The 23,040-nt window shown below is 50.1% G+C and overlaps 1 protein-coding gene across 2 annotated transcripts in view; it reads right to left on the reverse strand.

Moving 5' to 3' along the window:
- The window catches only part of ATRIP (ATR interacting protein), a 310,304-nt gene that overhangs the window by 160,882 nt on the left and 126,382 nt on the right, over positions 1 to 23,040 (reverse strand). For both annotated transcript variants that reach the window (XM_086938928.1, XM_086938927.1), the window contains exon 8: positions 18,499 to 18,625. In XM_086938928.1, the coding sequence (XP_086795054.1) occupies positions 18,499 to 18,625 (127 nt within the window). The remainder of the gene's footprint in view (positions 1 to 18,498; positions 18,626 to 23,040) is intronic.

Genomic DNA, 23,040 nt, shown 5'->3' on the forward strand with positions numbered 1-23,040 from the left:
TGACAGAGCGTCCCCCCCACGCATTATCTGGTGAAATTATGCAACCTAGATGGGAAACTATAGTTACTGGGGATTCGGTAACTGAAGACGCTTCAAATACAGAAAACGATGATGCAGGCATGGATGGGACCCCCGTAACTCTGGAAATAATTTATAAGAGATTTATGGATCATCGAGCCGAGACAAAAGCGGAGAGCTTACGCATGCAGGGGGGCGGTCCGCAAACTACAGAATTCGATCAGAAGGGTGGTAAAAACATCTGTAGAAATAAATACAAGAGTAGTGGAGGCAGAGGAGCGAATCTCAGGGGCTGAGGACTCTCTGGCTAAACAACAATCAGCCATTGAGATGCTGCAAAAAATTAAACAGATGTTGATTGGAAACCGACTGATTTAGAGAATCGTTCCAGACGGAATAACCTGCGAGTACTTGGTGTAGCGGAAACTAAAGAAGGTCAGGACTCAAGGAAATTCATTGTGGCTATGTTTAAGGAGGCATTCCCGTAACTTAAAGATTGGAATTGGGACACTGAAATAATAAGGGCATACAGATTTCCCTTTGTGTTACGTAAAAGAAAAGTTGATCTGAGAACTGACACTAATACATTTCCCAGGGCTATTCTTATCTGCCTTAACTATCTGCTTCGCGAGGCAATATATGACCTGGCCTGCCCAGATAGGCGACGTCAGGGCATGGGATGGGAGTTCTTTGTGCGCCCTGACTTTTGTACAGCCACTGTTCAGCAAAGGTGGCAATTGCGTCAGCTGATTTTATCATTCCAATCTAAGGGTGCAACGGCTTTTCTCCTTAATCCTGCAAAACTCAAAGTTGTGCACAACGAGCAAACTCGCTACTTCACTTCTGATTTTTTGAAGACCTTGGGCAGTGAGCAATGGTACAGTTTATGTCTTTGCAAGCTGCTCGAAGCATGAAGTCTGGATAATGATATATAAGACTCTCTTTCTATGGATTGGACTGTTTTTTGGGTCCTTTTTTCCCCTCCCTTTTTCCAACTTGGGACTTATCAGGAGTTTTAGTTGGCGTTTGCAGAGTTTTACTTAGTGCTCCTTTCTTTCTTAGTTTTTGTATTTCTTGGCTTTTTAGGATGAGTTATTAACTATGCGAGAGTAAGGCATGTTTTTTTTGGGCAAGCATATATTGTAAAATTGCTGGTACTATATTGATATAATAAGCCAAGGTCTACTGTGGAAAATACTAGTGTTAAGCTATGGAGCGGAGGTTGTATACTGTAAGCTGAATAAGAGTATACAGGAAAAGGCCTTGTTCCAGGGAGTACAACAGAATGGAATCTGATATCCGATATGTTATTTTGAATGATATGCAATATTTAGGAAGTATAGGCAGTATATGTGGCCTATTCCTGGGGGAAGGTAACTAGAACGAGAAGGTTTATCTTCTTCCTTTATTTTTTCTCCTGCTTAATGTTATTCTTTACATTGGGAATTGCAGACAGAGGGATATAAGGGGGGAACTAGACAATAGATTGGAAGAGATTATGCGGTGTGGGGTTACCCGGTGGGAGTCGGGGGAGGGGGGGCAGTCTGCAACCATTTCCCATCACAGAGGACCTGATCCTCAAGCCCTGTTTTGGGTGGTGGGGGTTGGGCGGGGGGTGGGCCTGGGGGTGGATGGTGGGGCGGGTGGGTGGGGTGTTGGTGGGGGAAAATTGAAAATAATACACGAGTACAGTATGGGAATGAGTGTTGTGTTTGGTCTTTCTGTTTGTTAAGTTCAGTACGAGTGGCCAGAGGAGGGAATTTATGATAAATTCGATGGCGGTTAGGGGTATCAGGATAGGCACGCTGACCGTCAGGGGTTTGAACGCTTTGGATAAAAGACGGCGGGTTGCACAGGAACTACGGTTGCTCCGTTGTGATGTAATATGTCTTCAAGAGACTTATATATTTTGGGAAAAGAGGAAATTGTTAGAAGAGTTGGGATTTAATCTATTATTGGCATGCACTAAACAAACTTGTACATCCAGAGGAGTTGCAATCCTAGTCAAAAAACATATTGGCAATACCGGTAGAATCTTAACTAATGGGCTGGGTAGGTGGGCAATCACAGAATGCACTGTTGGTGCCACAAAATGTACGATCTGTGCAGTATATGGGTCTAATATAGACGCAGCTGCTAGCATAGATTTTTTAAATATAGAACTGGCAACTTGGTCAACACCTTTGATCCTGTGCGGGGACCTAAATATAAATCTGGCACCAAATGTATTATGTAATGACAATCCGATGTACATAGGTAGGAAACCGCGCGTCTTCAAAGCTCTGCAATCATTATTATATGCACATGGGCTGGTAGATGTTGGGGCCTCTCTTCGGGGGGCGGACAATGGATACACCTTCTCTTTTCCTCACCAAAAGTTAGTGAGATTGGACTATTTTATTGCTCCACAATTGTTACTGAATCAGGTATCTATTCAGGTACATCCATGAATTACATCAGACCATGGTCCAGTGGTCATTTCTATATTAGGTATTGCAGCAGTTAGTAAGCCAAGGAGGTTTTCTTTTGATCGGAAACTATTACTAGATCAGCAATTCGTGGAGTATATGAAAGAATGGATTACTACCTTTTTTAGTTTAAATCATTGGAGCACTAACGTAGGATGTGTCTGGGATACCTTCACGGCCGCCTTTAGGGGCGAAGCTTTGAGCGTTGGATTATGCAATCAAAAAAAGCAGGCGGCAAAACTCCAAGAGTTGTATCAGGGCCTTATAAAGGCTGAGGAGTTGCTTATGCAGGGCATCCACACAGGGATTGATATAACTGCCCTTACAACGGCGGTAGAGCAGTTCAAAGCAAGGATAAATCTTAATTGGTCTCAGGAAGCTGCAAAAAAATTCTTAGTCAAACAGCAATTGCATTATGAGTATGGGGAGGCAAGTGGCAGGTGCCTCGCCCAAAAACTCAGAGTAAGAGAGGCAGCCCAAAGGATCGATAATATCTTGGACTGGGGTGCCTTGAGATTCACTTTGGGGACTTGCTGCCTGTGAATTTACCTTCTCTCCTGCTTGGGCATTTTGATCGCTGGGCTACTTGGTCCCCCCCTCCCACCGCCGCTGCACCATCCTTTGCGGCTGCCGAGTGGAGGCGGGGGACTACAATCCCCAGACTCCTCAGCGCCGCCAAAGCCATTCCCGGGCCCGGAGGCGCACATAAGCGGAAGACGGCCCCGGCAGAGCGGGTGCCTTGAGATTCACTTTGGGGACTTGCTGCCTGTGAATTTACCTTCTCTCCTGCTTGGGCATTTTGGTCGCTGGGCTACTTGGTCCCCCCTCCCGCCGCCGCTGCACCATCCTTTGCGGCCGCCGAGTGGAGGACTACAATCCCCAGACTCCTCAGCGCCGCCAACGCCATTCCCGCGCCCGGAGGCGCACATAAGCGGAAGACGGCCCGCGACACGAGTTGCGCCGGGCTAAGCCCAGGCAAAGGGCGGGCCGTCTGTGGCCGTCCGGGGCCGAACGAGGCCAGGCTGGGCTACCCCCCTTACACTTCTCAGCAACCATCGTTACTGACTGGTATTTACACTGACTTGCTCCGCACTTGTGGGTGCACACCCTTCATTGTTTTTTTATTACTTAGCAGTCATGGAGTATCTTGCTGCGTCTCGGCCTTCAATCATAGCCTTGCCGAGCTTAGCCCGTACCTCCGGCGGGCATTCAGGCAGCAGGTCCGCGACCGTATCCCACAGAGAGTGGGTGTAGCGGCCCAAGAGGCACGCGGTGTTGCAAGACCGCAGTCCCAGACTCGGGGACGAGAAGACCTTTTTGCCATACTGGTCGTACCTCTTTGATTCCCTGTCAGGCGGGGCCGACGGGAATGCGGTCTGGGAAGTGGAGGCCTGGATCACCAGACTCTCAGGGGTGGGATGGGTGGACAGAAACTTGGGGTCGTCCGAACTCGGACGGTGGCGTCTGGCCACGTTCCTATCAACAGGCGAACCTGAAGCGGGCCTGGACCACGTGCCCAAAAGAACGTCAGTTAAGGCCTCGTTGAATGGCAGCAGTGGCTCCTGTGGGCATGACTGCGGTTTGAGGACCTCAGTGAGGATGTTAGTCCTCACGGCCGCGACGGGGAGCACAAGGTTTAAGGCCTTGGCAGCCCTCATCAATACCACTGAATAGGCAGCCCCTCCTCCGTAGCCACGGTAGGAGGTGAGACAAAGCCAGGGTTGGGGGAGTCATCCAGACCACTGGCGTCACCCACGTCACCCGTCCAGTCCATGTCGTACTGACACTCGAGTGTCAGAGGGTCCTCAGACCCCTCCCACCCCTCTCCGTATTCTACATCCTCACCATACTCGGAATCAACAATGTAGACCGGCTCCTCGGGGTTCACAGGCCCCATCGACGCCGGTCCGACTCCGCGTCCGGATTTGGAGAGGGAATGGGGACGGCGCCTCCCGGAGCCGGCGCCGCGCGGGGGCGGCGCCAGGGGTTGCCCCGATGGAATCGGCGCCGGAGAGGCCGGTTGACCAGCCGGCGTCGACCCTGAGGGCCCCTGCGGCGCCGGGATCGGAGCCGTCGGCGGCTCCGAGGCCGGAGCACCCGACGGCATCGAGGCAGGGTCACCCGAGCCGCTAGGGCCCCCGGACGGGTTCACAGGGCCCGAAGGCGCCGCAGAACCCGCCGGAGAAAGAGCCCTCATGGCCACAAGGAACGCCTCTATCTCCTCGGGCGACGCGCCCTGCCCAGGGACCGCAGGGTATGGAGCAGGACGCGTCGGCGACTCACGCGGAGCCGCGGGGGTGGGGCCACCCGAACCCCCCAGCCGCATCGCGGGGGGGGGGGGGGGGGATAAGAGTCGGGGATACGATGACGACGCCCCGACTTCTTGTGCTTCCTACCTGAGGAACCAGATGAATGGTGACGACTCCCGGAGCGCCCATGACGGCTCCGCGACCGCTCCCTCGAACGCTCTCTTGACCTCCGGCCGGACCGGGACCGCTCTCGACGCGGGGCCGAGACCCGGAGCTCGAGCAGCTTGCGGGACGGCTCCCGCCTAGCCTTATTCGTCAAGGCCCGGCAATCGACGCAGGCGTCCACGTCGTGGTCGGGGCCCAGACACCGGAGACAGAGTCGTGATGATCCGTGACCGACATCGTCCTGTCACAGTCGTCACAGTTCTTAAAACCGGGCATCCTACCGGCACCGTAGAAGATTCAAAGGATCAAAATATCAAAAAACTTGGTCAAAAGACCGGAGTACTGCTCTTCGGATCTGCGCTAACTGGCGCGGAAAAAAGAAGAACTGACGTCAGCGCGCGGAGGCGGCGTCTATATACTCCAGCGACGTCATCACGGCGTACGACGCCGATGACGGACGCGGAGCCGCAGGGGACGCCTGCAGACGACGCCTACTGACGCGCAGGGGTACTGCTACGCAAAAGTTTCCGGATCCAGACTGACGCCTGGGGATATTCTAAGGTAAGGAATCTAATACTAACGTGTTTCTTTCAGATTTGTCACTCAAACTAGTTAGTCCCTTGGGGAAACAGACAACACAGGATGGAGCAGGGTCCCTTACCAACCAGAACCTACTTTTAACAGGGGGAGGTAGGCGTGTCAGGTGGGAGAGGGTGGCCCAGGCACCGGACAAGTTGGCAGAGATATACAATCAGGTAGCAGGGGCTCTAGTCGAGGTTAGCGACATGAGGAACCGGAACTCCGAGCCCTCGTATTTCTCGGCCCTCCAGACCACCCATAACATGCTATTTACCACACTGGCTGACTTTTTCACAGCTCCAGAGTCTGGTAGGGGGAGAACTTCTAAGAGAGAGATCTGATTCAATAAAAGTTGCAGGGAGGCAAAATCATCCCTGATAAAGGAGGAGAAAGTGGGCACTCAGTCGTCCATCAGAAACGCTCTGCAAATTTACACAAGCCTGACCCAAGCGGCCAAGGCAGAGTGGGAAGCCGATAGATGGGAGAAAATCAGAGTAGCTTTAGACGCCCGTGAGTTTAGGGCTTTCTGGAACTTGGTGCGTGGAGGCCCGACCACAGGGATGCTCGCAGTTGTTCCCAACCTTTGCAAAGAGGTGTGGCTTGCACATTTCAAGCCCCTCTACTCACTTGATTCCGAGTCACCCTCAGTGGAAACACTAGAACATGCAAGTTTCCTCGATCCACCCCCTGTCAAGAGCAATGCCCAAGATAGTTATCCCTGCATGATTTCGGAAGTTAAGGCGGCAATAAGGAGTCTGATCCCGGGGAATGCACCTGGCCTTGATAGGATTCCCTGGGATCTATATCGGTCTGAATAAAGGGTGTGGGCACGATACATTTGCACCTTCTTCAACGCCATTATGCAGGGCTTGGATATCCCCCGACCTGGCTGGGAGCAGAAATTATACCCATCCATAAGAAGGCTTCTCCCCTGGACCCGGCCAATTGCCGTCCCATAAGTTTGATCGACGTCCTCCAGAAACTCTTTGCCAGAGTCCTCCTAACCAGGTTGCAGTGTTGGATGGATGATCACCACATCCTAACCTCCCTGCAGGCAGGGTTTTGGGCGGGGGTCTCCACGATCGACCAGCTGTTCAGGCTACAGCTTGTATACTGGAGTACGGTCACCTTGGGAGCAGGCAGCCTGTATCTGATATTTGGGGATCTCCGGTCCGCATTTGACCTGGTCCAGAGGGACAAGCTTCGGGTTATCCTAAGTGGGATGGGTGCCCCGGCCTACTTGTGTGATCTTTTTATACGGTTGCACAAGGGTACGAATGCTAGGGTGAGGTACGGGAGGGGAGATGCTCTGTCAACCCCGTTCCCGGTGGAACGTGGAGTGAGGCAGGGGTGCGTCCTAGCCCCCACACTATTCTCCCTATTCCTTAACGGTCTGATCGCCTTTTTACTGGGAGCAAAAGACCTAGATTCTCCCAGCTAAGCGGGACGGAAAATACCAGCACTAATGTTCACCGATGATACCCTCCTATTGTTGAAATCATCGGGGGGTATTCAGCGCACAATGGAGGCCTTCTCTAGGTTTTGCAAGGAGAGGAACTTGGAAATCAATTTCACCAAAACCAAGTACATGGTGTTTAATTTGAAACGCCTCAATTGCCCCCACCCGCACGTGGATGGCTTGGCCCTGGACCGCGTGTCGACCTTAGAGTACTTGGGGGTCACTTTAAATGATAGAATGGATTGGGGTTCGCAGATCACTAAAGCCAACTTGAAGCTCGCCCAATCCTCGGGTGGCATTTTAAAAGTCTACAATGAATCTTCTCTCAAACAGGTGGGACCTCCCGTTGAAATATATAAAGCCCAGGCGAGAGGCGGCGCACTCTATGGTGCGGACCTATGGGGATACTTAAGTGCGGCCTCCCTCTCCCTCACCGAGAATAGTTTTATGAGACGTCTCCTGAGGTTACCCCAGAGCACACCTCTCACCCCTCTAAGGCTGGATCTGGGCCTGGTCCCTATCCAGGACGTCGTCTCAAACCGTCAGTTGCTATACTGGAGACGACTCTGGGCCACCCCAAAATTGGAGAGATACAGGGAGGATCTACGGGATCTCTTAGTAAGCAGGGGTGCGGGGAAAATACCATGGCTAAAGCACATTTGGTACCTCTCTAAGGCCTTAGGCAGGGGGGATTTGTGGCCTTCCCCTGAGGAGACCTGCGCCTTGCTATCTAGAAAAAGTTTGAGTATGGCACTGAGAGAGCATGGTTTGGCCCTCTTATTATCAAGTTCTTTCCTGGGTAGGCTGACCAACACTTTCCTAGAAATCAGGGTCCACCCCAACTTTGAGAGATTTTTGGATGACATCCAGCCCCCCCAGGCCAGGAAACTCTATATCCAGTTTAGGCATGGCTCACTCCCCCTTAGGGACGTCACAGATAAGTGCTCAAAAGCCACACCCGCAGCCAGCACTTGCCCGGGATGCCGGGGAAGCAGATAGACAGATCTGCACATCCTGCTCTTCTGCCCCTCGTATTCTAGGGCAAGAGCAAAATGGATAATTCATTTCTGTAAGTCCAGGGGTATTAGAGACTATAGGGAGACCTATAGAATTCTTAAAACTGACAACGCATTTATGACCGTATATGTAACGTCTACATTTCTGCTGTCTATGTGGTTTATTAGGTGTACAATACTAAAAAAAGGCATCCCTATTAACTATTCCCCACGGGGCACCTTGACGTAAAAAATGAGGAGGTCCCCTTCTATCTCAGAAAACCGGGTAGCCTGGCGGGACCCATTGTAGCATTTGCGAGATATTTATCCATGTACCCTCTTTTTAAATCTTTTTATCTTGTAATTATGTACGTTGATCGTATGAGGTATTTTAACGCTCTTATCATGTATAATTATGCACAAATAGCACTGATGTATGTAAATAAGCCTTTTTGTGGTTTTTAACCGAAATAAAAGCTTTTGACTGACTGACTGAATATCTTGGACTCGAATGGCTGCTCCATTGAGGGTGAAAGTGGTATCCTAGAGGTGTTTAAACAGTTCTACAATACACTTTATCAGGGAGATGACTATGATGTTGATAGGGCAGGTATCCTGCTTTGCTAATATTGTGAGTCAGATCTGTCTGTTGACAAGGCAGAAAGGTTGGATGCTCCACTTACGCTTGAGGAATTGGAAGCAGCGGTGAATGGGCTAGCAATGTGCAAGGCGACAGGCCCAGACAAACTACCCCTGGAAATTTATAAAACTTTTTTTAGTATACTAAAGTGTGACTTACTAGCAACAGTTAGAGCGGCCCAGAAAGGTGCAGCCCCCAATTCTTGGGATGAAGCGTGCATAGTTGTGTTTCATAAAAAAGACAAGCCTGAAAATCTTCCTGGCTCATATCGGCCAATATCGTTATTAAATGCGGATGGGAAGATCTACTCAAAGATATTGGCTACTAGGCTGGCATTAGTTATCACCCCACTAGTATCAGTCACGCAGCATGGATTTATTCCGCATCGGGGTATGACAAATCATGTAAGTTGGGTAATAACACTATTTTTTTTTCAGAACAAAATTTTATTGAGTTGTTGAAAAGTTGCATGACAAGCACATCGCCCCGAGAACCGGAGAAGCTGTGATCATTAAAGTGATAATTACATTGTAGGCAATTCAAACAACCATTTAAAGGAAAGTAGCTACCCTACGCCCCCCCCTCCCCTCTCCCCCCCACTCGAAGCCCCTCTCCCACCCCCTGCACAGCGACTAGGCAGTCCGTAAATAAAAGGCATATCAAGTAACATGTAGTGTGTACACCCATCACCGGGGTTCAGTGTCTAAAGCTCGTTCTTCAGGTTCATCCCGTGCTGGCGGTTCCAGCCACAGTCCTCTATAATCTGCCCACCTCTTCCAAATCTTATAATGTTTCGGGGGGCAGCCCCTGGCTTCGAAGATCGGGCGCTCCAGTCCCATATAAAAGTCTTGCCCCCTACTTGTTCCAGTATATGAAGGAGACCCAACTGTGGCGTGCGGGGGAGTTCCCAACCCAACACCTCAGCCAGGCAGTCCCACACTCCCGACCAAAACCTCTGTAGACCACCACACGACCATACTGTATTTAGAAAGGCGCCCATCTCTCTGCCACATCTCAAACAATCCGGGGACGCAATCATGCCCGCCCTCCACAGTCGTTCCCTGGTATAATAGGCCCTATGTAAATATGTGAACTGAATGAAGCGCAGGCGTACCGCAATGGCCGCTCCTCTTGGAGCCTCAAGCGCCTCCCTCCAGTCTTCCTCCTCAAATGCACCCAAATCATTCTCCCACTTAGCCTGCACTTACACTTAGAGTCTAGGGAAGTTGAACAATGTGTAACTAGTGTTTGGTAGATAGATGATATCTTTTTACTTTCCAATTCCCCCATAAATACCTTGGCCTCCAGAGGGCTAAACTCGGGCAAGGAGTCGTGGCCTTTTAAGGTGGATGTGATAGCATGGCGGAACTGTAAATATCGAAAGAACTGGGTCCGGGGCATGTCATACTCTTCTCGCATCTCCTGGAATGACTTAAGGGTCGTGCCCTTGACGACGTGGCCTATGGCCGAGATGCCAATCGCGTCCCAGCCACGGAACCCCTGTAGGGACATCAATGCCGGTAGTTGCCCATTCTGCCACAATGGGGTTTCCCCTCGTTAGCCTGTTCCACCACCCCATGCGGCGGAGTGCTCCACGCCATATTTGAAACACTATTTGAGTGACCACCGGGAGCCTCTTCCTCTTAACAGCCGAAAATAGTATGACATGTAGCGTGTCAGGGTCCATTAGGTACCTCTCTAGGGCATAGGCCGGATCAGCTCGATCCCCATACCACCACTCATTTAGTATCAATAGGTGAGATGCTTGATAATAGGACAGGATGTCTGACGTTGCTAGACTGCCACAATACGTGGAAAGGAAACATGTGCGGAGCGCCACTCTCGCCACTCCCCCAGCCCAGAGAAAGTGACTGAGTGCCGAATTTACTTGCCTGAACCATTGCGGTGAAATCGGGTATGGATGGTTTTGTAATTGGTATAAAAGACATGGGAGGGCCACCATTTTAAATATGGCCGATCGGCCGTACACATTCAGGGGCATGCGGGACCACATAGTCATGTCCGAGCGGACACGCTCCCATACGGGTACAACATTGCGCGTCCAGGAGACCCCACGCAAATCTGTCAGGAACACTCCCAAATATTTAAAGCCTCCCGTCGCTTCTTGCAATGCCGCCGCCCAGGATCCTAGGCCACGACGCTCCCCCAGAACCCACAGCACTGACTTACGCAGGTTTAAGCGGAGGCCCGACACCTCCCCAAAAATTTGCATGATATCGAGGGCCCGTGGCCCAGATCTGTTCAGGTCTGTAAGAAAAAATAGGACATAGTCAGCATAGAGTGCAATTCTATCAGAGGGTCCCGCTCTCCACTCAATGCCCCGCATCTGTGCGTCGATTCGGACCCATGCCGCCAATGGTTCCATAGCCAGGGCAAATAGATAAGGCGAGAGGGGGCATCCTTGCCTGGTGCCCCGCCCTATGGAGAAGGAATCAGACACTGCCCCAGCCACTCTCACTGACGCCGTTAGATCCGTGTATAATAGCTGCAGGTATGATAAAAAGTGGGGTCCCAGATTCAGACGGGACAGAAGTGCACGGAGATCGTCCCAACTCACCGAGTAAAAGGCCCTATCTATGTCGGCCAGTAGCAGAGCCACAGGAATCCCTGCTGCTCGGGCCGCCTCCACCGCCACCTGCGCGCGCCTAATATTATGTCGTGCTGCTCTATGGGGCATAAACCCGGCCTGGTCCGGGTGGACCAGATCAGCAATGTATGGGAGAAGGCGATTGGCCAGCGCCTTTGCCAATATTTTCGCTTTGGTATTCAATAATGAGATTGGCCTATAGGACTCTGGTTGGTCAGGAGGCCTCCCCGGCTTGCAGAAGACTACTATTTCAGCATGTCGCCAGTCTCTCGGGAGTCGGCCAGACTCTCTAGCTGCCTCTAACGCCCTGCCATAATACGCACCTAATTGGAGGTGAAATTTCTTTAAAAATTCGCAAGGGAACCCATTGGGTCCGGGAGCCTTGCCCACGTTCAATTCCCCGTATCCAGCTCCTCCGCCGACAAAGGGAGTTCAAGGCGAGCCCGCCCTTCATCCGAGATTGATCGTGGCGGGAGATCAGCCAGGAATTTGTCAATGTCTTTGGCCGAGAGAAGCTCTCGGGGGGCGTATTGGGCCTCATAATACCGTGCAAAGCCGGCCGCTAGGTCCGTCGAATCCGTCATGGGCGTTCCCCTCTCATCCCGAAGACCCGGCAGGGACTGCGCGTGGAAAGTGCTCTGGCAGAGCCTGTATAGCATCGAGCTGGATTTGTCGCCCCACTGGTAGATCCTACTCTGAGTCGCTAACCACAGCTGTCGAGCCTCATCCGACAGCAAAGAGGCATACGACTGCTGCGCCAGCAGTAGTTGTCTCACATCATCTTCACCCCCGCCAGCGTGACATCTTCTTTCTTGGTCACTGACTCGGTCCGCGGCCCTCACTATATTTTCCCTGCGTGTCTTGCGGGCTGCCGCACACCAAGTAATGTCCACCCCGCGAAGCGTGGGCTTCAGTGCCTCCCAGAGGGTCATGTCATCTGTATCAGAATTGTCATTATCACTCCAGTAGTGAGCAATAGCCTCCCTCGTGTGGGTCTGATAGTCTTCTTGTTGTAGATGCCACCTGGAGAGGCGCCATCTGAACGGCTGCCGTCTCCTATCAAGAAGTATTTCAATCGCTACCGGAGAATGGTCCGACAGGCCACGCGGTAGTATGGTTGTGGCATCCACCCTCCCAACCCAGGCATGGGGGACAAATAAGTAATCTATTCTGGAGAAGGACTTATGTACTGCTGAGACATAGGTGTATTCACGATGTTGGGTGTGTTGGTGTCGCCATGCATCTACCCATCCCATCCCTCTCACCATGCCATTCAGTTTAGTAGGTGCATCCGACAGCACCCCATCCCCCAGTCTGTGTCGATCCATCCGTGCATTCATCACATCATTCCAATCCCCACCTACCACCGCCATAATATCTGGTATCTCGACCCACACACTAAACAATTTCTCGATAAGGGCACCTTGCAGCGGAGGTGGAGCGTAAACACTCCCGAAGACTATCGGCTCAGCGCCTATCCTGCCCTGCACAAACACATATCTGCCCTGCGCATCGACCCACTGAGTCTCATGAGTGTAGGACAACCTACGGTGCGCCAAGATGGCTACCCCTCGAGATCCCCTCACAAACCCAGCATGATACACCTGCTGAAATCCATAGCGCTGTAGACTGAGGGTCTTAGCACCCATAAGGTGAGTCTCTTGCAACAGTAATACATCAGCCCTGTCTCTTTTCCCTTGTCTCAGGACGGCCCCTCTCTTTATCCTGTCCAGCATTCCCCGTACATTCCAGCTCACAACACGCATCGATGCCCTCTGTAGGCATGATTCAGAAGTGTCAACCGCCATTCATGGGCAGAAAAGGAAACGGCCCGAGCTTCTGGGGCCACACACACACACATCTTGCTTCAATTGGACTCGAAAGAACACGGTGCAGTTTAACGCATCCCACCCTCCCCTGCCCCCCTTCAACTTGCACCCAACAAACCCTCCAACCCCCACCCTGTTCCCAGTCACCCTTTCAACTTCCCCCCTACCCCCCACCCCATACCTCAGTAACATTGAAGTACCTGTCGCGGTATAGATGATCTCCGACCCACTATCCCAATGGATCCCCATGAACTACCCACACAGTCCCAACTCACCCCCCACTGAACAAACTCCTCTAAACTGAGGGGTTTTGACCACCCTCCCGTCTTCGTCCCCCAACCCACGTCTCATAGTTACCCAGTTACTTACAGCATAGGTGTCATAGTCGATAGTTTGCAAAAGGTTTCATCGCCCAAGAGATGGGTGCCGGCCCCGGACCCCTCCCAAGGGCCCGTGTCTATAGTCTGCCAAGTGTCTTTGGGTCTCGTGCGTCCGGATTCTGAGAGTCTGTAGTTTCGGTCGCCTCTGCCGCACCATCATTAGGAGGAGGATTCTTCTTGGTGCGTGACCTCCAGTTACTCCGGCTCCGCGATCGCTGGGGAGTCCTCGGAGGCCCCGCCGTGGATGACGAATCCGAGTCTCGACCCGGAGAGGTATTTACTCTGATGCGGACCGTTTCATCCGTCCAGGCAAAAACTTCTTCATGAGTGTTAAAGAATTGAGTCCGGGACTGGAAGACCACACGCAGGCGGGCCGGGTAAAGCAAGACATACTGGATATTGAGGCCCCTCAACCGTGTCTTAGCCGTGGTAAAGGACTGACGCTGTTGCTGAACCAGTCTGGTGTAGTCTGGGAATATGAGGATTTTATGGTTTTCGAACAGCAAAGGCTCCTTCACTCGCGCTTGTCGCAGGATTGTGTCGCGGTCGTGATAATTGAGTAGCTTGGCTATCACAGGCCGCGGGCGAGCTCCCGCCGGCGGCTTCTGGGTCAGTGCTCGGTGCGCGCGTTCAATTATGAAACAGCGTGAAAGGGACTCCGGAGGGAGCCACCCCTCCAACCATTGGGTCAGAAAGGCCTCCATGTCACCCTTCTCACATCCCTCCGGAAATCCCACGAACCGCAGGTTGTTCCGCCGAGCACGTCCTTCCGTGTCTTCAGCTCGCAGTGCAAGGCCCTTCTGCATCCCTTCCATGCTGGGCACCTTCTTCTTAAGTGTTGCCACGTCGTCCTCCACGCCTGTAATTCTGGTCTCAGCCTCAGTGATGCGGGCTACAGCGTTGCGCAGGTCCTGACGCAATAAAGTAACAACAGCTCCAACTGCCCCTATTTTCGCATCTAGCATGTCTCTGGATTGCGTTATCGCTGCCATGAGGGCTGCATTGTCCGGGCCAGATACCTGAGGGCCTCCGGATGCCCCGGTTCCTCCAGTTGGCCCAGTAAATTTATCGATCGTGCCCTGTTCCGAGGCTCCTCCACCGCCGCCACCCCTCGTCATGGCTGTCATGTGCCCAAGGTTCAGAGCACAGCGGGGGTGCAGGTCGGGCGCCTTAACCTTTCTGGTCACAGTGCTGCGTCCGGGCCCTTCCCGCCTTCTGAGCCGTTAGGGAGGATATCTTCCACTCTCAGGGCAGTCTGCGCCGCCACTCGTGGTATCACTTCTCCCTGCCCCAGTGGCACAGTGCCCCCTTTAATTGTACCACAAGCGATTACTCCATGTCCAATGCAGGGGGCATATGTGTCACAACTCTGTCCAGGAGGCACTCCGGGGGCACAGTCGCCCCCCTCCAAGAACCCAGCAGGTACTGAGTCTACGCCGGATCGTCCGCCTCAGTCGCTGGGCCCTCGGCGTCGCCGCCGGCTCGTTACCATTCAGGGCCTAGGTCTCAGCTCCCCGGCACTCCGTCCTCGGTGATCACCCCCGCGGCCCGATTCAGCCGCCGAGAGAAGTGCACACAGTGGCGCGCCGCGTGTATAATGCAAAGCTGGTCAGGGTCACTGCCGGGCTCAGTATATCGCGCACGCCTCTATTGCAACGGGCGCCGCCACTGCCATCCTTGACCTGCCGGTTGGGGAAAACACAGGAGAGTGTCTCCGCAGTGTCTGCAGCACAACAGTCCCCCCCGCGGTCCGACGCGACCGCCGATCGGAGCCGACCCGGCCCCTCCCGCACTCCCCCGGCACGCAGCCTGCACAGCCTCTGATTCCTGGGTGCGGCAGCGGCGGTGTCGGGAGCCCCGTGTCCCCTGCAAGGCACGATTTACTCACTGCGGGCCTCTGTGTCGGGCGGAAGGGTCCGTCCGCTGCTCTCCGCTGGTCCCGGCAGCGCCGCACTTCCGCCCAGATGCCCCCGGACTCGAGGTCCCGGCTTCCGCAGGTCTGGTAGGCCTCTCCACTTCAGGTCTCGGAATGCCGTTGGGCAGGCGTCCGAGGTCCCGCAATTCACCGTCAGGGCTTCCCCGCCACCTCAGACGCCGATATATCCTAGTTGAGACGTCTCAGGGTTGGGGAGACGTAGGATAAATGTCGGATAAATCGCCGGCGGGACGGAGCTCTCATAGGCTGCGTCCGCCATGTTCGCCGCACTATTTGATCATGCCAATACAACTGGGGAGGTGCTGTGCCTAATTTTATTGGACGCTGAGAAGGCTTTCGACCGAGTCTCATGGTGTTTTTTATGGGAAGTAATGAAGCAGCGTGGCTTTGGTTCACAGTTCATCACTGCTGTGCAAACATTATACAGTCAACCCGTTGCCCGGATTAGCACCATGGGACTCGAGTCGGAGGCAGTTTCTATTCAGCGGGGCACTAGACAAGGGTGCCCGTGCTCCCCATTGCTTTTTTCACTATACATTGATCTGTTTTTAAAAATGTTGGAATTAAATGCCAAGATTCAACCAACAATCATACAAAATTATCAGTATAAGGTCCTCGCTTATGCGGATGATGTCGCCGTTGTCACGCCTAGACCAGCTAAAGCGATGCAAGAGATAAAGTATTTCGCAGCAGAATTTGGGGTAGTATCTGGCTATTAGCTAAATACAGCTAAAACTAAGATGCTATGTGCAACCCTGCCTACTTATTCGGATCCAAGGGTCTTACAAGAGGTCGTTTACTTGGGTGTTAAGATCCGGGTCTTAGCAACTGCATTAGTTAAAACAAATTGGGATGCTCTTCTGACGGGGTTAGGCGACAGTTCGACCGGGCTGAATGTAAATGTAAATGTAAATGTATAGGCATTTATATAGCGCACTACTTACCCGTAGGGTCCCAAGGCGCTTCGACCGCTGCGAAACCCTTCCTGGTTTCCCTGAGAGATGGTCCCTTAATGGGTATCTCCAGGGTGAGACCAGGCATCCCCGGCGGTCTGGTGGGGCCGTTAGTGAAGATGAGGCAAGCTAATGCCCAGAGTTGTCGAGTAAGATCGCTGATCAGAGTGGGCACCGAGGCGAGAGAATTATCGAGTCCGCTGACCCTGGTCCAGAAACCTGCCGCGCCGGGACTCGAACCCTGGTCCCGGGCCGTCCTCTGCTCTCGGGTCTGCCGCCTCTAACCAGTGAGCCACACTACTTCACTGAATGTCTACATCTTTCTCTTGTAGGGAGATGCAACCTATTAAAAATGATGATATTTCCCCAAAAAATTTATTTCTTTAGATGTGTTCCCTTAGAAATTCCAAAGACTAGTTGGGTACAATTGCAATCTATCTGTATGCGATTTGTGTGGTCTAGGGGGAAGGCTCGCCGGGCAATGCGATATATGGTTCTACCTAGAATGTCAGGGGGCTGGTCTGTACCGGACTTCACCTTGTACTATTACGCATGTATGATCCAAAGTATGAACATACTACTCACAGGGGTGGGGCCTCTTGATATTGCGGAGTATCCCTCTATATATCAGATGCTATTGGGCGTGAAAGTTAAAAATTGCTTGTTTTAAAATTTAGATTGGAGCTACTACAAGCGTACTAGATTTAAGGTTTTGGGGGCAGCATACAAAGTATGGAAAGTAATTAGGAAAATGTATGGGTTCAAGAAAATATCTTGGTATGCACCATTGGCAGCTACAACTTTTTTCCCAATTGTATTTTGGGACCGTGTGGTTTACAACTGGAGATCAAAAGGAATAAAGCTTGTTGGAGATTTGTATTTAGAAGAGGGCCTTTAATCATTCAATCAACTCGGGGAGCAATACCAGCTGCCTAGGGAGGATTTTTTTAAAAAGTATTTACTAATTAGGCATTATCTGCTGAATACTTGTGGAATTATCCAAGCTAATCCCCTGGTAGAAGCAAATAGTAAATCAGCAAGAATAGGCACTCTATATGGTCTTATGCTTAGTACTAAGCCTAATGATCTGGAGGAGCAAAATCGTAAATGGTGGACTAGACTGGGACGGCAGGATATATGTCTAGAGGCCTCCATTGAATTGGCTACTCAATTATTCTTGTCTGCTAAACTATCTGCTCAACACTTTAAATCTGTTTTTAATCTGTACTATACCCCGGATAAGGTCTCAAAATGGAGTGGGGATCAAATAGGGAGATGTTTCCGCTGTGGGTATCCTGCTGCAGATGATGTACATATATTCTATGCGTGCCCATCATTAGCTAGATTATTGACGCAGCTGGAGAAATTCTTAACAGAGATTCTTGGTGTTCCTACGCAATTATCTGCTGTTCAGATTCTCCTAGGGGTGGAGATGGGATCTGCGGCGGTAGGAATAACAAATCACAGGTTTATTTAATATTTCTAGCCACAGCTGTATTAAGATTGAGTATAGCCTCTCACTGGTTTCAAAAAGAATCACCTACATTTGAGGGTACGGTTCTTTTCTATGTACAATATGGAGCATAGTTTGTATGCCCTTAAAGGTCATCACAAAAAGAAGCTAGGGCGACAAATTTGGGGCACAGTCTCGCATTATTTGGATTTAGATATTTAAACTTTGGTTTATTGGTTCCCTAACTGGTGCTTATTTTGTCTGCACTATATGATTCGTAATTATTTGCATCGGTCCTATCCGATTAGGTTAATGCCTATGTATGTAAACATTGTTTCTCTCTTGAGTTTATGTGAAAGATCTATGTGTATATTGATTGTATGTTATTGATTGAACCTACTGACCCATGTATTTTCAATAAAAAGATTTAATAAAAATGAAAACAATGCAATTCAAAAGAAACATGGCATGTCTTATTACCAAAACAAATCTAATGGGTACAATTCTTGAATCCTTCCACCCAAACAGTACTATGAAAGCAAGCCATCTATCAATCAATCAGTCCGATTGACAATAACAATACTATCCAAGAGAAGGTCACCACCAGGTAGTTATTGATTGTGGTGGAGTAAGGCCCTTTTACTCCACCCAGATCAATAACTGCATGGGAGTGCCCTGCCCCTTGGGTAATATTGCCTAAATAACATGAGTGAGAAAGAAGGGAAGATAATGGGATTAGATTTACATTCTTCTTGAACATACTCGCCTATTAAAAATGTTAGTCTGCAACATAACTTCTGGAAGAGGTTCTGGACTACTGATGAGTAGGTGATAGAGGCCTAATGACCCTGGAGCCATAGACTGTTTCATCAGTGCATTCAGCAAAATGGAACCTGTAATAACAAGAGAAAGGGGTCACAAAACTCATGATCGATCAATCATTCAAAGTGTCTGTTCAGAGTGATTTACGAGCAGGTCAAATTTTTGACAAACCAGTTTGTCCTGAAATATTGTTTCACAGAGGTTTATTAGCCTTGAATAAGCCTTTATAAGTCTTATGAATGACAGTCTAGATCCTGCACATCAATACTCTTCATTAGAGCATTGACAAAGGTATTCGCTATTTTGCTTATGTCAAGAGACTTCAATGCATACTTAAAAACTTGGGCAATCATGTACGTAGCAAAGGATAGGTTCCTTTTCCTTATTGAGTACGAGTTAACAGGAGTAGGTGACTACGTAAACGTTCATCTTTCATTATTTAGAATTAGCCAAAAAATCTCTTAATGTGTAATATAAGGTTTAGCCCCCAAATAAGTAGATGTAATTGGATGGATTTACTTTTTGCACCTATCAAAGAATTGTTCAATTACAATATCAACAACCTGTAGAAGGGTGCTACAATCTTTAAACTGGTGACAGCACAGTGCTCCCATGTATGAGGTGTGACAGTGACAAGTAAAGTCAGTGAAAAGCGTATACAAGTAAAAATTATTTGGCTATGTGAACTCAGGAGAAAAAAGTTCTTTCTTTTCCTGAGCCAGGTAAATTGACAATGATAGCAGGAGCTTTATTAGAGAAGGAACATAAGTTGTCTTTAGGAGAAATTGTATATCTCTAATTTAGGAGGACAGTTAAGGCAGTTCTGAGTAATGTTTACCTCTCAGTTAGTCGTGAGGAAGTCTAAAGGAAACAGTACATGCCAAGCACTGAAATCTCAATATGCAACAAAAAGAGGGCAAGCACAAGTTGAATACTTCACATGGCAACATCAATAGGCTTCGCAGTCAGACTTGAAAAAGCATAGGAATACAATGGGAGAGGGACCTTAAAATTAAATTGTGAGGCATAGCTTGGATACCTGCTAGAGCGGTACTGAATCTGAAGAACAAGTTACTTACCCTTGGTAATGCTTTTCTGGTGGAAACTATCTGACCGCAGATTCTTGAACGTTGCATTCTCCCCAGGCACCATACTGGACCCGGAAACTTTTCTTCAGCAGTGCTCCTATGCTGCTAGGTGACGCTGTGTGGCTCCGCACTGGCTTTGCACTTTCCTGGAAGTGACAGAGCATAGGTGCCACCCCTGCACACAGATGTTAGTTTCTTCAGTTTCTTTTTTGCACCCTCGGACGTGACACATGAACAAATGTTGGTACCAGTGTAATGGACACTACCTTGGGACCTTTTTAGATGTTAAAATGAGGTTTGTGCAGCCTCAGTTCAAAAAGTCTTGCAGGACCAAGTGGGTGAAATGTTATTCCAGCCAGTCAAGGGGATAGTGCTCCATGAACATTTGCACTGACGCCAACGTTGCAGCCTTGCAGATATAAAGGACAGGCACTTCATGTGCCAATGCAGTGGTAGCATCTTTAGCCCCAGTGGAATGGGTTCACAGACCTTTCAGAGGCTTCTCAGCCAATGCATATAATATATCTTATTGCAGCAAACTATCCACCTCACAGGTTCCACTTCTGCACAGCCATCTCTTTCTTTACTTCAAAAAAACACACAAAAAAACAAAAAAGCTGACCGCCCTCTTGGTGGCCCGTAGTACAAACAATGTAAAAGCATAAAGCCGTTTTGAGGTCCAGCCAATGGAGCCTCCACTCCTCTTTCGAAGAGGGAGCCAATAATGCAGGCTGAGGGATGGATGGCCAACGTAAAAGGGAGCCACGACTTTTTGCAGGAATATCACCAGATTCCTACCAATTTCAGTCGAACCGCCACTGCTGCAGATCATGAACGGTCTCCTTCAAGATCGGCATCGCATCTGTCCGGGTTATTGGATATTGAACCCACTGGAACTTCAGATTCAAAGGCAGAGCTCACGTGTTACCTGGCTCAGGTTAGAATGAGCATGGACGAGGCTAAGAGGACAGAAAACCTCAGAGCGGCTCTTACCCTGATCCAGGATCAAGGCTGAAACGTCCTGGACTTGTTGTAGCCGATGGAAGGTCTAGAATAGCACTGTGTCCAAGACAGCACCAATGAATGGAAGCCTCTGCAAAGTAGTCAGGTGCACCTTCAGCTTGTTGATTGTGAACCCCAACGATGTCAGGAGGTTTGCTGTCTTCTGGAAGCAATCTATGACCGACTATCGTGAGCCCGCAGTCACTGATTTAGGAAGTAATGGTATATCCCCACCTCTGAAGGTGGGAAGAGACTAAGGAAAGGTGTATGAAAAAACCTGTGCTGTAGGTCCAACTAGAACATCCAGTCACCGGGGTCCAGGGCAGCCAGAACTGGGCGCTGCATGAGCATTTGAAATTTGTTCTTCAGCAAGAAGGCATTCAGAGGCCAATGGTACAAAATAGGTTGTAGGCCCCTATCCTTCTTCCCTACCAGGAAAAGATTCAGTAACAACCCTCTCCTCTTTCAGAGTCTAATACTGTCACTCAATAGAGCACTTGAAAAGCAATACCCACAGCTTATGCCTGAATGGACAGGTGCCCGTCTGAAATTAGGTTTGATTTGGGGGCGGCGGCTAGTTGGGAGGTGGCGGCAGGGTTAGGGAGACCATTGTGGCAGGGCAAAAATAAGGTTAGGGCACAAACATTTTGAACAATTTGTAAGACCCATCTGTTGAACATTTTTTGGCTCACCACCTGTGAGGAAGCAATGGATTCTCGCCACTCATTCCCCTCCCCACTGGATGGGCAGGTACTACTAGAGGTAAAATAAAGTGATGAAGTGGCTGCTACAGCAGGGGAATAGGAATGGAAGTACAGCTGTCCCAGCTGGCCTGTGCGCTGTCTGTCAAATCCACGTTCATGGCCACAGAAGGAGGTTTTCTGGGACTGCTGGCGAGACCCGACTGACCGACCCAGTGAGCAAACAGCATTTACCAACAGCCATGTCAGACTGGCAGATGAAATTATAAGCTTGAAAAAAACCTCAATCCTCCTAGATTCTCTAACTGAAGGAGTGGTTGAAAAAAATTTGGGATTCACTTATCTGGTTGAGGCCTTAAACACAATGTTCCCTGGAAGAGTATATATGTGGTAAGACTGTTCATGGCGCCAATAGCCTGGCTACTCGTCTATTTACAGGTGTGCAGGAAGAGGGCTTCGACCAAGTGGCCATCAAGGTATTAGTGAAGGCCTCATTAAAAAGGGAGCAGTGGCTCAGAAATAGCTGGCCAAAGGCTGAAAGATTTCTGTCAGGACATTTGTTTTGGTTTCAACTGAAACCAGCTGTAAATCCAGAACGTAAGGAGTCCTCCAGACCACCATTGCAAAGTAGGCACATTCTCTCATTGATGTCCCTAATGACGAGTCAAACAGTCCCTCAGGAGGTGTCAAGCCCTCCAGCCTCTTGCAAACCCATGTATAAAGCACCGTCTGTATAGCGAGTGGGAGAAAAACACAACGATCAACATCATCCACAACATTAGGCTGTCCCTTGTTCTGAATTATAGCAAAATAATGGAGTCCCTGATGGTGTATACACCCTAATAGAGGCACATGTACCAAGTGCAGATGAATGACAACCGGTTGCGGATTTGTGAATTCATAACCCTACACAGTTTAAGATTGGCATAAGACAGTTTGGTGCCCGACACTGGTATCAGTTTTGGATTCTCTTCCGGCACAATCAGTCTCAGCGTCAACGAGGAAGTGACCGACGCATATGTCAGAGCTGGAATAGAGGTCTGTACCAGTCTCAGTGTGGGGTCACGAAGGGGGTCGTGAGGTGCTGAGGAAGTATCCGCTGGCTGTAACTCGACTGGGGGAATAGCAATTTCTTTGGGCCTCGAAGATGTGCCAAATGGGACAGAAGTGCACCAAAAATTTGCAACATGGCCTCCTTGAAGGCTTCAATCTACTGCTGGGTCTCTGATGGCCTGGGAGATTTGGAAAGCACTGGGATCAGTTGAGGAGTCTGCTCCATGACTGAAGACATTGAAGAGGCATGACTGACATCGTGATGTCCATGCACCTTCACTTGTGTTCCGCATGACACGATGGATCAAATTATGCTTCACTTTTTTATATTAGCACTTAGAATTCCACCTCCTGGAGACGCTAAGCGCTCACAGGAACGGCTTGGAAGCAAAACAGAGTTTGCGCCTTGGAGCAGAACTTACACAGAGGCCTCGACTTCTTCTATTCCGTGACATACAGCTTCGCCTCCCAGTCCGGGTCCACCTTAGATGCACGAGGCCACATTTGCTGCACGACTGAGTTGTGGTCCAAGTCCAGACAGCCTCGGTTTTCCTCAGTGCTACAACTGGTGGTTATTCTTGATGGTTTAACTTCTCTACCTAGTAACCAAGATACACCATTCCGCATATTCTCATTTTAACA

Source organism: Lissotriton vulgaris, chromosome 9 (assembly GCF_964263255.1).
Source record: "Lissotriton vulgaris chromosome 9, aLisVul1.2, whole genome shotgun sequence".
Lineage (NCBI taxonomy): Eukaryota > Metazoa > Chordata > Amphibia > Caudata > Salamandridae > Lissotriton > Lissotriton vulgaris.